At 39.1% G+C, this 15747-nt stretch overlaps 1 protein-coding gene across 1 annotated transcript; it reads right to left on the reverse strand.

The window, feature by feature from the left end:
* Positions 1-2151: 2151 nt before the first annotated feature.
* LOC118795109 (urotensin-2 receptor-like) lies at positions 2152-3471 on the reverse strand. The gene has a single exon (XM_036553471.1). It carries the CDS (start codon positions 3469-3471, stop codon positions 2386-2388), a length of 1086 nt encoding a protein of 361 aa, XP_036409364.1. The 3' UTR covers positions 2152-2385.
* Positions 3472-15747: the final 12276 nt, after the last annotated feature.

The raw sequence follows: 15747 nt of genomic DNA on the forward strand, positions 1-15747 counted from the left end.
AAACCATTGTGGATAATTGAGGAGAATAATATTAGAGTATTAAAACAAAAACTCAGTTTACGTCACAAGAAAGATGGTTAATAGGCCTGAGTGATATTAACTACCATGCAGTGAAGATGCACCTCCTGTTAGCATTGTTTCTTCTGCATGTATTACTCAAAAAGCATACAGCAGACAATAGCCACCTGAAAGTTCATCTGAATACATGTTTCAGTTTTATTTTCTTATGTAAATAATCTGAAATTCCCAAGAGAATGGAACAAATTCTAAAATAACACTTGAGACCGGTTTATTGGTTACAGCCCATCATACACATTTATTAGAAATATTTTACACCTAAAGCAAATAGCCTCACATCAACAAGCAATGGTCAGAGAAACAAATCTATAGTTTACAGTTTACATTTACTGTTTTTTGCTTTCAGGTACCACTACCAGCTTTCAAACATCAATACAAGCTAATAAGAAAAAACTGCCTTTATAATTTTAAATGAAGCAAATAATTCCACTGAGTAACTAAAGAAGGATCAATGTGTTGGTCTGTGGAGTGCTCAGTGTTTTGAGGACAAAAGGAGCACTTGTTCAGCTTCTTGAAAAGATGGGTTCAGATAAATAGAGTGGGTAATGAACCAGTTAAGTACAACACTCCCACCTGGGTTTACAGCTTTTCAGCAGTCTGCTTTTCCTCAGAGTGCCACCATGGGGAAAGCCCACAATACACTGCGAGGCAATTTTATGATTCATGTCTGAACAGCTCACTGAGAGCATTCTTCAAAAACCTTTGTATTAAATTCTGGTCGTGTCATGTTCAAAGATTATTAATAATTCATTTGACACAAATAGAGTGACCTTTTCTATCACTGTGAAGTATTTGTCTCCAATGCATTACAATAAGGCTCCGCTGCAATGTAAATCTGAACTTGTACACTTGTTGTAAAGAAAGCCGCTAAGGTTTGGGAAAAAAATTATAGACATAAATTTCAATGAGAACCGGGGGACTGTCATAACAGTGACCTTGTCCAGTCCTCATACAAATTAAATTTTATTCTTTTCTCAAATTCTTTTATGTTCTCATATTCTGAGTCATTGTACACAACACTTTCATGCATGATCCTACATTTTATGGTCAAAATGGACAAGATTTTACAAAATTTCCATTGTTAACAAATGCAACATTACCCAAATTTAAGTCACCAGAGCTCAAAAATAAGAACATTACATATTTTACAAGAAATTTCCATCTCCGGGTTCCATTCAAACTGTTATTTTATTTAAGACACGGGATGAGAACCATTGGTCATTCCAGTCACCTATTGGTTAAGAAGCACCCCTAAAACATTTAGGACATTGGATCATGAGGACCACAAGTAAACATCTGAAATCTCCAACAGTGACATTCCTCATAGTAGAGAAAATGGATTGTATTTCACCTTACAGCTCGGGATAATGGCAAATAATGCAATAAGTATGTGACTACCCTGCAGTGTTAAACTGTGAGTATTTGTACTCCCCACAGAGTGTCCTAGTTCTTTTCACAGACACAAAACCAAAGTAACAATTACACTGAAAAGCTGCACAGTGCTAACGGTAAATGTAGACTTTTGTATTTGTTTATATTTTGTGACAAGTGACAATTTTGTGAGTCTGGTATCCTTTTTACTTGTGTATCCAGATGCCCGAAAAAGAGCTTTTGCCAACCACTCTTTCAAAATGACATCGGCCTACAATGATTTTGCTTATGTAACGTTTTAGACATAATTTTCTACAGCTAACATCCCTTCTTCGAACGTAATCATAACAGGCATTCACTCGCAACTATATCGCGACGATTCAGCTTGTCCAGTTCGATTAACTAGGTATTAAATCCACAGATGGATTAATTTTAAATTTTTCAATATATTCGAACAATATGCCCGCAGAGATGAGTCCTATCTACAGTATACCAGGGCGTTTTCACTCAGAACCATGCAAATTGGTTTTCGTGCCGGAGGGCACACATGGAAACTAGTTTGCATACATTTAGCGTAATACATTTAGTTGTATTATCAAAGAAACGCATCCAATCAAAAGTATAAATATTCATCTAATAACCTAAGCCAAGTGGAATTGAAAGCCAAACCATTCTCAAAGACGGTTAGTAGTAAGTTGGGACAGTTATAGCAGTAACAGGCGTCAGGACTTAGTTCTTTGTAAATGTCAAAGGTACAAGTGGTGACTTACATGTGAGACGCGGGACTTAAATTTATCAGTAACCACTTGTCCATTACCATAAATATTCTTAGCTAAAGCAATATTGTTCAACACTTGTATGGATAAGTGAGATTTACTGGCATCTAAACCATCCGACGCGCTATGTGCTTACAGCGCATCCAGGAATCTGATACATTCAAACATCGCTGGCACCTGTGACACCTTTTAAGTGTGTGACCGTCAGTGTATCTGTGAATTGATTACTTCCAGAAGATACCGACCTTTGAGAGGAATGCCTGAATTTCCTCTTAAATCCTACACAGCTTTTCTGTCGTCCTCTCAAGTACTCCTTGTAATTTTTTGTTAACAACGTATAGAGAAATGGGTTGATGCAACTGTTGCTGTAGGCAAGACAGGTCACAACGAAGTTTATGTACATCATTGTTCTATGAGAAAGGGTTCCGTGTTCAAAGTAGTGTATGCTAAGCAACTGCCATAACCAAAACGGCAAGAAGCAAGCCCAGTAAATGAGAACAATACAGAAGATCATGTATAGGACCTTTTGTTTCGGACATCGATTAATTTCTTTGGTCGTGAGCACTGCGCTTTGTGACATCCAGTAAGTTCTGGCTAACCTAATATACAAATAGCCAATGATTACCCCAGGCGCCAAGATGCAGGTGTTGAATAGCACGGTCAAGTACACCTTGTAGGCGTGGATCTGCCAGGTCGGGTGGCACATGTGTTTCACCTCTCCGTTTTTGACATTTCTTTTCAGATCGATCATGATCATGGTTGGAAGCGCCAACAAAAAAGACGCGAGCCAAACTGCGCAGGTGACAGATCGCCTGTAGTGTCTCGATCTGCCGAAGCTGTCGAGCGGGTTCACAACCGCCAGGTACCTCTCCGTGCTCATAACTGTCAGGATGAAGATGCTGGCGTGCATGGTGAGGAAGTCCAAGCTGAACAGAATCCGGCATCCGATGTCTCCAAAGTACCAGTCTTTCACAAAATAAGTACAAACTACAAAGGGGATGGTTGACAGATACAACAAGTCGGCCAAAGCTAAGTTCGCGATATAAACGTACATGGAGCCAGTTACTCTTACAGAAATGTTCATTATGATCAGAGTGTAGATATTCCCCACCACGCCAACCAAGCACATCACCGTTAAGATTGTCCCGAGTAAAGACGTGATGAAGATCTCGTTGAAAGAACCGGAGGTTTCTGCGTAAGGTTCCGGAGATGATACATTGCCGAAGGGTGACACAGAGACGTTCATCTGACTCCAAGGAAATGCTGCATCGCTTTCGACTGACCCCATTTCCCCAAAACTAAAGAGATTGCTTCTTAGACAGAGGGTAGACCTTCTACTCCGCAAATGGCACAATGATGCTAATACAGTACAATACTTTGCCATACATAGTCCCCACTTGATTCATGCTGTCCAAGGAAACTTTCTTAGCCATTTTTAGAATCTAATGTTTTGACAATCCAGCGCTAGAGCTTCGCAGAGAACAACAGACACGAAATACGCATTTCCGTTCGAAGGTAAACTTTTATGGATGATAATGCTGATAACAATGATAATAAGTCCCAAAATAAGTCATTGTGTTTTACCCCGTTAACATGCGAGAGGTAAAGTGCAAAATCTTTCCAAAAGCAACTCCGCGATAGTTAAGTTCCAATCCTTTTATACGGCTTGCACCTGTTTGAAGAAGTGCAGCATGCTTTTTGCGCCTGCCCTCGACCGTTCTCTGGTGATGCATGAAGCGATGCCAATTCTGTATCGGCAGGTACTTGGGATGGGTGGGATTCCGCTTAATAAACATGAGGAAAAAAGCACTTATTCGCACAAAAGGGAACTAAACCCAGGAACCTACCGCTCGACCTTTCTAAACATCATCATGACGCAAACGAGCAACAGATGTTAGTTTTTTTTCCCACGTTTTCATTATCTATAAGTACGTTGCAACGTACCTACGTTTTCTTTTGGTCGCTTTACTGTAGAAAGCAAGTTTTGTAATAATGCCAGAAACAAAAGCGTGTTCGTGAACAGTGAACGAAAATACGAGAATTGTTTTCTCTCTCGTTTTATATTTGGCACTGCATAAAAGAGAAGTTGGGTCAGTGTTTTTTTTTTCCTTGATTGCTCCAGATTTCATTTGGGAGCTGATTCCCTTCCGACCATTTTTCTTGCAGATGACTATGTGCAGCGAATTAAACGCCTCTGGTTCAAACAAAATTTCTTTTCTAATTTCATGTATCACCGACGGTATATGGGTGAGTCTGTCAAAGCGTGCATTACAGTATGTTTTCACTGACCTTTACAGCAAAATTAGCACAAATAAGTAAGCACTCTCCAAAGACTGACAACATTTTAAAAATATTGCCGCGTTCCTTATCATTGTACATAGTGCACTCGTACATCTAACAGTCGCTTTTATCATGTGGGCAGATTTCATTCCAATCGAGCACGTAGGTTGTCATGGAGTCATGGAGCGTAGCTGGAACGATGTGCATGGAGTTGAACGTTATTAATCTCATGGAGGAAAGGTCATGTCGTACTTTAAAAACTAGTGAAAGGCTTATCAATCAATCCTCAAAGAGACCATGGTGCATAAATGTGAAATGTGTTAATTCAATAAACCATAAAAAACATACAAAGGAGAGAACTGACCAAGCACTGGAATGACTATGAATTCTTAAAAACTTAATGGAACCGGACTGTTCTCTTTGCATATTTGATTTTAACACTTGAATGAAAAAGTACATTGTAATAAGTGTATCACGCATATCCTATCTCTTAACAAATAGGTCAGGTTTTCTTTTGCTTCATTTTCATTTGACAAATAATTTTTGGTTTGGGCTTTTAGGTGGTTTTGGTAGGATTTGCATACCAACAGTTGAAAGGTGCAACCAAAGAGAGAACAGTATCTAGAGAAGCATATGTGATGTAATGCAGAATTACTTTCCTTATACCTATTGTACCAGCTGTCAACATGTTCAGTTGCTCATAACCTAGCTCATAACCGCAAGAAGGAAACACTGTAATGGCCTTTATATTACATTCATTTAGCACCCACTCTTAGCACAAAAGAGCAGAAGTGTATCCTTTGTAGGTACAAAACAAAGCTTTGAACAAACGGGTGAAACCACCCTCTGATACACAGTGGCGAAACAATCAGAATATTGTCCAGGACACTGATTCCATTTCGCAGCATGTTATCTCTAACACGGAGATCACAGAGTGGAGCAGCATCTCTCTTAGGCAGCGCTCTGGGATAGACGCACAGGCAGCCTGTAGAGATCCAAGAGCTCCCTTCTCTCCTCACGCTGGCTGATAATTTGCACTCATCACACCCTCGTGTCAGAGCAGCTTTTGTGGGTCACAAAACTCAATCGTTCCTCTTTATAAATAGAAGGTGATATTGAGGGGAAAGATATCGTGTCAGATTAGATTAGTTTGGCTCATGTGTTAAACCACTTCAGAATTTTTTTTTTTCCACTAAGGTATGCAGGAACTCACATTTTCTTCCTAAGATCAATTGATATATCTGCCAACCAGAGATTTACTGTGCTGTGTGGCTTTCACTCAATTTTCAGTGTGGGTCCACTGAGGAATTGTCATTCAAGTTTCATGTGAAGGGATCTCCCCTTATCTGGTCTTTTGGGATCCAATATTCCGAAGGAATTTCATATTATATGCATGACATCACCATCAGATATCAGATGTTTTCCTCAACACTTTCAACTAAGCTTTCAACACTTTTCAGGTTGATTGCCTTGCTCACCCCTTTTCAAGGTGAGTCACCATCATTTGCAGTATCCTGTAGGTGTTTGGTGATATACTGTGAAGGGGAGCCCTCCCCTCTCCCTAGAAACTAAATGTTAATTGTGTACACATGTTGGAATGTATCTGGAAACCAGCCTATTGGCTAACAAGCCACACCTGACTAATTGAAGGCTGCTTAAATACAGGTGTGGCTGGAGAGCAGGAGAGAGGCTTGTTTTGTCCTTGCTGTTGGTTAGTGTGGGCTGGTTTCTTTCTCTTGGTTTGTTGGAGTTTAAAATAAGTTCTTGTTTTCTTTTAGCCTTTGTTCATTTATGTGAGGAGTTTTGGCCAGCTTCTCTACTACATAAACAAAGAAAGTAATCAGCTCCTCTATGACCACTTATCTCTGGTGAGCACTATTTCAGTTAGTGCTCAGGAGCACTGCCTGTGTTACCATCATTCAGTTCCTTTCTCAGATGTACATTTACATTTATTTATTTAGCAGACGCTTTTATCCAAAGCAACTTACAAAAGCATCATCATTACACATCCTATATTGTTCATGTCTTTCAAGACATGTAGCATGAAATCAGTGTCGTTTCAATTGAAAAAAGGTTGGCTTTTGCCATTTACTTTCTTTCTTGTAGATGTAGCTCGCTGGCATTGGCATCATTAGCAAAGCCGTAAAGGAAAAGGCTGTTTCTCTTCTCTCAGCCAAGCACAGTTTTAATTGAGGCCAAGAAGAGCAATTAATGTGTTTACATGTTCCAATAATCCTTCAATGTATTTAATGAGATCAGAGTAGTCTGCATGTCTTGCTGCAAATATGTTAACTGCACCTGAGATCTTAATCACATTTAAATAATCAAAGTAAGGTGTTTACAGGACTTCTGCCTAAATCAGGTCTTTGTTGCATTAAAATCATTTCTGAAACGATTTTCTAAACGTAAAGCCTAAACTACATATTCCACTGAGTTTTGTGGTTAATGCTTTCTTGTGTATTCATTTGGAATGTAAACTCGGGGAGCTTTTTTGCTGTTTGTAAGTACACGTGTATCCTACTTTAGAGCTGTAAGACACCTTCCAATGGGAATAATAATATGCAGGGCCATGTGCAGACTTTGTGGAGGGCAGGGACTTAAATTTAAGAAAAGGGCAGGGTTTAACAATGGCTACTCTGACAGTCGATCTGGCGGGAAATGGTACCTTTGACTTTAGGACCAAAAGGGCAAGGGGCTGAAGTCCCCCTTTCAAAACATTTTTTGTAAAGCTTTTATTTGAATCTACCCACGCAGTGAAGCACTTGAATTTGAATTCCTCTCGTTCCAAGTGCAGGAGAAACTTTGGATGCACTATGAATGTGGGTCAGGGCTTTGTCATCATCATGGCTGTTTTTATCATGAGCTACAGCCTTGTTTTGAATAGATATGCCGAGAAATGGCAATTACCTTGGTGTTTTGCTTCTGCCGTAATTTCCTGGAAAGGTTACAAATTTTCACGTGTGTGATGCCTTAATTACTGTTTACCATGAAAATGTTGAAATTATTTCTATCTATATTTTATCTATGTATTTTTATTGAATAATAATAATTTATTATCTTTTTAAATAGGTGGCTCTCCTACAGAAGGCCTGATCCTAAGATCAGTATGGACAGCATAAGGCAACAATGGAATAGCAGAGCTGAGGCATTCATTTACACAAAGCGCTCAGAATCGAAGACTCCTTTTTACTCTTCAGCGCAAGAGGGATCATTCCAGCAAAATACAAAAGGTGGGCTCTCTTAGGTTTAGATTTTGGATGATTGCTTGTTCTCAACAAAACAAATGTAATTCATTATTAGAATATTTATGCCATTTTAAGTGGCAATGCATTGACACATTATCCATGCACCACACATTAAAATAAAGCCTGAAGCAAATGACCCATATTTTGTCAGATCATGAGAACGGATGCCTCCTCCTTTCTGATGGCCTCAGACAAGGAACGTGGGAAAGAGGCAGCTTAATGGGTTCCTGGCTGGATCGGTACTCAGTATTGGTCACAGGAGTACAGGGGAAGGGTTGGCGAGAATCCAGTTTCTCTAAGGGTCTCCCAAATCTACTTTTCAGCAGTGCATGCGCTGATGGCAGTGGCACCAGCTGTAATTCCCCAAGGGGAATGAAACCAGAACATTAAGGTTTAATGCATTTACCATCTATCAAACTCTTTAAATCCATTTGTAAGCTTTGTAGTAGTTTAAGGTTTGCAGTTGGCTTGGTATCAAAGTTTGCTGAGGGGTGGCCCATCGTTCATCCTAATAAAGATGAAAAATGGGTCACAGCTCGAGCGGCTATGATGGGATGTGTGTGTACTTGGTTAAGATCTATGCCCTGAACAGTGTAACAGCAATGCATTTTGTTCTTAACTTTGATTTGAGTTTTTGTAATCTTAAACAACTGTTCTGTTCATTTTTGGAATTGCTGACCTCACTATAATGTGTAAGAAACCTTAAAACAAATCCCTTGGTCTGACCTGCTACCCAAAGGACAAGGTGTACAGAGTTTTGATTGAATGAAGTCCTTTATGAAGGCTCGACTACTGTAGATATTTAACCTCAGAAAGGTGATTACTTCAACAGAATCTGTAAGCTGACTTTGCCAGTGCCATGTCACAAGTCCAGATTCATGAGTTGTTGAAAGTTCATCAGTGTTTCTCATGTGATAATACATTTAATATTTGATGTCCCATGTATTAAGAACAGGGAAAATGGAAATAAGTCTCACACAGCTAATATTGCAATGATTTAGCACATGAAATCCTGTATAGATTTCTTTTAAAACAAATCGATATTTGAAATAAATTGATGTTGGAGGAACACCTGCAAGAGAATTAAATAGATTTGTTTTTAATGGAGATATGCAAATGCTTCATTTCAACAGCACAGATACAGCTTATCCCTCATATATTGATGACACATTATTTGAAGGATAGGGACATACAGTAAGCATGCTGTATCAAGAAAAATAATTTTGGTGAAGCTCAGAAGTGAATTATTTTTTGAAGTACTGCTGTGGGAATGCAGTGTCGTTATGTGGGTGGCTTTTTATTCACAATAGTTGATAAGCATTGGGAATGGCTGAGCCAGTTCCTCCTAGAGCCACTGATGAATAAATGAGATTAATTACAGAGAACTAACGGTTTGCTTTGAGAGCTGAAAAAATACCTTGTGAGCAAATGCATCTGTTTGGAGACACGATGAGCCTTTGAGAATGAAGGCCCTCGGGGTACACACATATCAATCATATTTGTAACATCATATTCCACACAATTTAGTTTTCTTTTATTAAGGTAGGAAAAACAGTTGCCTTGATGAAGTGCAATCCCTGCCATGCATCTTTAGGAAAGGATCTAATAAAATCACAACCTTCACAAAGGTGCAGAAGGTCTGAGTCAAATATTTGCAGGCTGACCTCTTAGAATGAACTGAAGCATCTTTGTTTGCTCAAACACAACATCATTCTTTGCTGTGTTCTCTCCGCTGGGTCAAATCCCTCTGCCACTCAACTACACAGAAAACATAACAGACTTCTTTCTCACAGATATCCTCGTAGTCATTTTGAAACTTGAAGGTGGCACATTCAAACAGTTGGTGTAGCACTGTATTTGAAACCTAAAAGTTCAGGGTCACATTCCGGGAAGGACGCTGCTCTGGTACCCTTGAGAAAAGGTAGATAAGCTGAATCACCTCAATAAATATTCAGCTGCAGAAATGGACATGGGGTCAAATGTAGGTTATTCTGAATAAGGGCATCTTTTAAGCAGATAAGTGTCATAAACACAGCAGCGTTTGGAGGACTGTGTGTCCTTCCTCTGTTTGTCAGATAACTCTTTACAAGATGATCAATATCAAACGGGCATGGGAGGGCGGGCTTTTGATTTGTTTGTACTTTTTAAACGTCTTGTTCCATGTTTCTCATTTAAACGATATGAAATAGTCAATATTTATACAGAGCAGCGCTGCCTTTTAAACAGCTAAGACAGTGAGGTCAAGGGCCATCGTTAGAGAAAGGACTGCATCAATCAATCGGTAAAACTCTTCCATTTACTTTGTTTATATGGCTACTGATGAATGAGTCCCAAGGCTAAAGTGGAGAATATGGTTTCTTTCCAGTTCTTGAGTATTGTTAAAATTCACATTACATACAGATAGCAAATAAAAAAGCTGAAAAGCTGATAGCACTCTAGCAAATCAAATCCAGGGTCATAACAGCCTCACCCACACACAGAGCTTATTTCTCTGCATAGGGGGATACTGGTTGGTTATAATATTAGGCAAGAGAGGACGTAAAGGGTGAGTTCAGCTGAATGTAATGAATCAAAAAGAATTCTGTTTTACAGTTTGTTCTAATGCTCAGCGGAACATGGACTGCTACAAAATTCATTTTAATCACAATCACTAAACACTGCATTGCTCATATTTTTGTCAGGCAAAACAAAGAACAGGGACATCCATGTTTTATGTTAAAAAACTATTAGGTCCTAATACATTTGTGGGAATTAAATACAGGGAGGACATAAAATCTTAATCTATTTGGTTGAAAAACCAAAAACCAAAACTCTCTATAAAAATTAGATATTCAGTAACTGTTTATTATACTACTCTACTATTAGAGTATGTAGTACTTTACTTTGACTGTTTAAGCAGTTGAATATCATACTACTGTACTGTTTCTCGAGTATACTTCTCTCACTTTCAGGTGTAACTCAAGAGGATCAAAAATGGTTTTCTGAGATCATTCTGGGACATGTGAAATGAATATTACACTTTTATGTTGAAATAAAGATGTCTTCACAGAAATAGCTTGGAACTTTATGATCACTCCATACACAGAACTCATTTCATTAATTCTAATATTTAAAAATGTTCTGAAGATTTTCTGAACACCCTAAACCTCCGTCCAGTTTTTGGCCTCCTGTTTGTGCCAGTTAGTTTTACATATCAAAGGTTCACCCAAATGGAAAAAAAATCTTGGTTATTTTTGTTTAAGACGATATTGTTTGCACTGCAGTTTCCAGTCTGACTGGAACTGTAGACTCTCCTTCCCTGTCCTTCCTAATCTTGGCTTTGGCATCATGTCAAAAGGAGAAGCTGATGCCAGCTCCTGAGGCTCAGTGAATCTCAGAAGCTGCTGCTACAAAAATCCTGTCACGTTGATCAATTCAAGTGGACAAGTCAAAGACAGTCATCTGCTTGATGGAGAAATGGAAGATGTCTTGATGCAAGATTGCCCCTACTGTGAGAAAATGCACTGCTTTCTTTCAGAAAGAATCTTAGTCTGATTGACAGATGTGATATTTAGCCACTTGATGTGAATGAAGGTGGTAGAATGAAAAAAAAAATTCTTGAACTTTGGCTGAGATTGCACCACACCTGCACTGAAACAGCACACCAACATCAGGAAAGGTCAGTGCAGGCTTAGGAGTGGAACATTTTCCTTTTTTAAATTAATTACAAACAGTCCAATACAAAAAATATTTTCCATCATCATTTTTTACTTCCTTCATTTTAATGGTTTACTTGCAGAAATAATCTGACAGGAAACCGCTTAGGGCTCAGCCATGTTCGAAAATGATGTGGATTTCTACGCACTCCGCCACACCCCAGCAGTAAACCTTTTTCTCAGTAACATAACCTCATTTTCCATGTGGTCGCAAATATAATCTCTGTTAATATTTGCAATAAAACGTAGAATACGTCATTGCAATTTAATTTGTCCTTGTGACTGTTTGCATGGGCATACAGCATGTGCTGCAGAACATTGTACATGTTTAAATGGAATGCCATTTATAACACATACTGTGTAGATTTTTCATTTTTACACAAACATTGAGGGAGTACACGCATCCGCTGCAACCATGAAAGTGGAAAAATTCATATATAAAAACCTGGAATAATCATTCTCACGCTCTACTCTCAGCGTTGAAAAGTCACACATTTCCCTCATTTTAGTGAAGGCTACACTGCTAGTTACTGTCACTTTCAATTTTAAGGTGAGAAATTGGTGAAAAGAGAAATCTAATGATGATGATGATGATGGTGACATAAATCTTGGCCAATCAAGAGGATTGTCACCTGCTCATTCAGTGAGTAGTCACACAGCTGTGCCGGAGACAGGGATGTGGGCCTTTGTGGCATGCTTTAGCTCCACTTCTTTTCAAAAACAGCAGGTGTTCACCCCAGGCCAGAAGACTGGAGACAATTTATCGCAACCCTTTTCTCGGCGAGAAGCTGGCTGTTTGAAATGAAATAAGTGTCTCTCCTTTTGCCCTCTGGCGAAAGATGCTTTAGAGATGTAAAGCACTCAAGTGCAGATGAAGATACAAGTGAGTGCTGCCAAGCGGTTTCCGAATTCTCCTGTTGCATATCTATTAATCCTCATATGCATTTTCCCGGCTCAAGCCTCAACATTCTATACTCATATTAGCAACACCTACTAGCGTATCGAGTGGAACAGCAAAGAACATTTCCAGGAATGAATAAAGCGCAGCATTTTGACCTTCTTTGTGTGGTGACATTTAGTGAAATGTGAAATGTGAAAGCCCACGTTGCATTAGGAAGATTGTACCGACACACAGAGTAAGGAGGGGAAGCCAACTAAGAGCGGAGCACTCGGAGTGAATGATCTCTGGCTCCGAGGCCTCCATTAATCTGTCACCTTTACGAGGTGAGTCTGTGGCTTCAGCATCCCTGCAGGGTGGCATCCAACCCAAGATCGTCCTCTGACTGGACCAAACAAGGCCTAGTTGTGGTGCTCAGTAGCTGTGCTGCAAGATGAGATGACTGACAAGACCTAAATCACCCGTGGCTCAGAACCTCAAAGCAAACAGCTTTTTCCTTTAACTGTCAATGAAAGTCTGGAGGCAGACGTGCTCTCATATCTATGGGCAAGCAATGAGTGTTTGTGAACAGCTTATGAGACGGACAAATTATTGAGGGCTTGGCAACCGAGACCATCTCACATTCGCACATCCCAGCAATGACAGTGCTCATGTAGCAAACTTTATTGAAGGTCATAAGGATTTCAGGCTATTAGGCAATGCCTGCCTTAATCCTCCACATGTTTCTAATATTATTTATTTACTTACTTACCCAGCCAATGCCACGTACCAGGCTGTCATCGCAAGATATAAATAGAGAAAATAATAAGAGGAGAAAGACAAAGGCACAGGTGCAGAATAGCATATCACACATTAGTGACAAAGCGTCAGGCTGAAACAGGTCTTCATGTACAACAAAAGCTACTATAAGCATATACAAAGTGCTAAATAATAAAACATAGAACATTATGTTCTCCGAGCACTGTAACATACAATGCCAGTGAAAAGTTTGAAAAGACACCTGATTGAATGCATGTTTCTCAATATCTTAAAGACATTGTCTTAAAGAAATGTTTGAAATGTGTTTCTCAGGCATCGGCTTTATTATTTATGTTTGTCTACGTATGAATTTCTTTTTAATGAAAAAAATGTTTTTGGCTGCTTTGAAGAATCTAAAATTTGTTTAACACTTCTTTGGTGACTGCATAATTCCATTTGTGTTACTTCATAGTTTTGATGTCTTTACTATTATTCTAAAATGTGGAAAATGGTAAAAATAAAGAAAAACCCTTCTATGTGTAGGTGTGTCCAAACTTTTGACTGGTACTGTATATAGTGACAAATACTGATCGATAAAAGCAGCATAACTATAAGTCACACTAACACGCATGCAATGCCTATCAGTGACCCATTGTTTCTCCATTTCCAAAAATGTACATGTAGCAAACATGTATATGCATAATTGAAAGCGCCAAAGGGTAGCTCAATGAATTAATAAGGTTTTGTGAAAGGTAACAGCTGACATGTTGATAGTTTTTTTCTTTTTCAACATTTTTGTCTTCTTACAACTTATGATCACCCAGAATTAATGTTTCAACATAAACACAGAGACACATACAGATAATTTTACGCAGGTGAAATTTAATGATTGCTACTTCCTTTGTATAGCATTTTAGGATGTAGAGTATTTCATTGGAAGAAAATATGTGGAAAATCTCTAATGCAATTAATTTTCAAAACCACTTGTCCACACAACACCTTCAACACACAAAAATAGTTTTTTCATTTATTTTTCCAGCTCAGACATTAATTTATTCTAATGCTCAAACCCGTCTTCAACACGTCTGCTATGAAACTGAGACGTGTGGAAAAAGTTATGGGGTGCTTAGTAGACTATACAATCGTGAAACCAACCAAGAACCTCTAAGGAGCATTAAGAGGCGGAAAGATTTTCCCTGCCCCTGTGACGGTACGTGCGGTATATTAGCTGTTGTCATTCAAGCGGCACTGCATCCATCTCAAATGAAGAAGATGGCGTAATATGGGGGAACAGCAATCTGTATCTCTTACGGCTGTTCTGGAACAGACTGAGTTCTTCATAAAAAGGCATGTTAACTAGACAGTCAAATCATGTTCTTAGCAGATCAAAGAAAGACAAGACAGTAAGTAGAGATAGCCACCATTACCATTATGCCTATTAAGAGCTGAATGAATTTTTTGGTTAGTAAATTGCATTGTGGATTCACCACAGTAGCGTAATTTCGACATTTGGGCTCAATGGAAGCCCGCTGTTTCTCAGAGACACAAGTGACATGTTACCTATAGCCAGAGGTGGACACCCTGGCTTCAGAAAGTAAAAGTCCTGCCACATATTTGTTCCACCCATGCACTACACCAGCTGAATGTAATTAGCACAACCCTTCAGCCAGGTAGAGGAGCTAATTAGTGAAATCACCTTGTTTAGTGAATTGCTAGAATAAATATGTTGCAGGACTTTTACTTTCTGAAGCTGGGGTGTCCACCCCTGCCTATAGCACTGTTTACTCAATATTTTCAAGCTTATCGCCCATAACATAGCCAGTTGTTCCCCTCCAACTTGTTTTATAACTGATGTTTTATTGTGGAACATTCGGAAGCTCTGTGCGATGCATTATGGTGGCTAAATAGCTGTTTGGACAGCTCACCTGGATGCCCTCTCCTAACTCATACCTTAGGTTAAGGGGATTTCTGGACGCCTCATAGAAAAGCTACATCACTTTTATAAATGTTCATTTTTGCAGGAAGCCATTCTTCAAAGCTGTTCTGCCAGGTAACATCAATATGCTTAACTTTCCTGCCATTTAATGGCAGGTCAGAGGTACACTTCAAAGATCTATGGAGTGTAACTGCTGCTGTCTCTCCATCCACACACACAGGACCCGTTGGCAGCTAGTGTCTAATGCAGTCCAAAATCCCTGTGAAAACAGGTGTCTGCTTCCACGCACTAAATATGATGAATAGTCTGTTGACGGCCTCTTAAAAATGACTGCTTTGATGAACGACCGCAATATAACAAATATTAAATTGCATAATTCTTTGAGAACCAAAGGAGAAATTATCATAAAATCCATCACAAGAATTTACGCTCCCTGTTGCTCCATTTCCGCTTTCTATGTACTCCAAGCAATCATATTACTACGTTTTTTTTTTTTTCCCTAAACACCATTAACACATTCATTCTGCTGAATCCTGCGAGACTGTCCTCGCCGGTGATATTTGTTCCCCAGTCACACCCTTACATCCATGCATATTCATCACAGAAAGACTTCTGCATATTCAGTGGGGACCTGGAGTGCTGGGAAACATTCTGTTCCAGTTCAGCAGCCTAGTCATTTTAGACAGCTTAGTAAGAACAGCTGTTAATACGACAGACTTGAAAACCTAAT

The sequence above is a fragment of the Megalops cyprinoides genome, chromosome 19 (genome assembly GCF_013368585.1).
Source record: "Megalops cyprinoides isolate fMegCyp1 chromosome 19, fMegCyp1.pri, whole genome shotgun sequence".
NCBI classification, from domain to species: Eukaryota; Metazoa; Chordata; class Actinopteri; order Elopiformes; family Megalopidae; genus Megalops; species Megalops cyprinoides.

Excerpts from the sequence above, each read along its gene's own strand:
- LOC118795109 (XM_036553471.1), bottom strand. The coding sequence starts at position 3,471 with ATGAACGTCTCTGTGTCACCCTTCGGCAATGTATCATCTCCGGAACCT.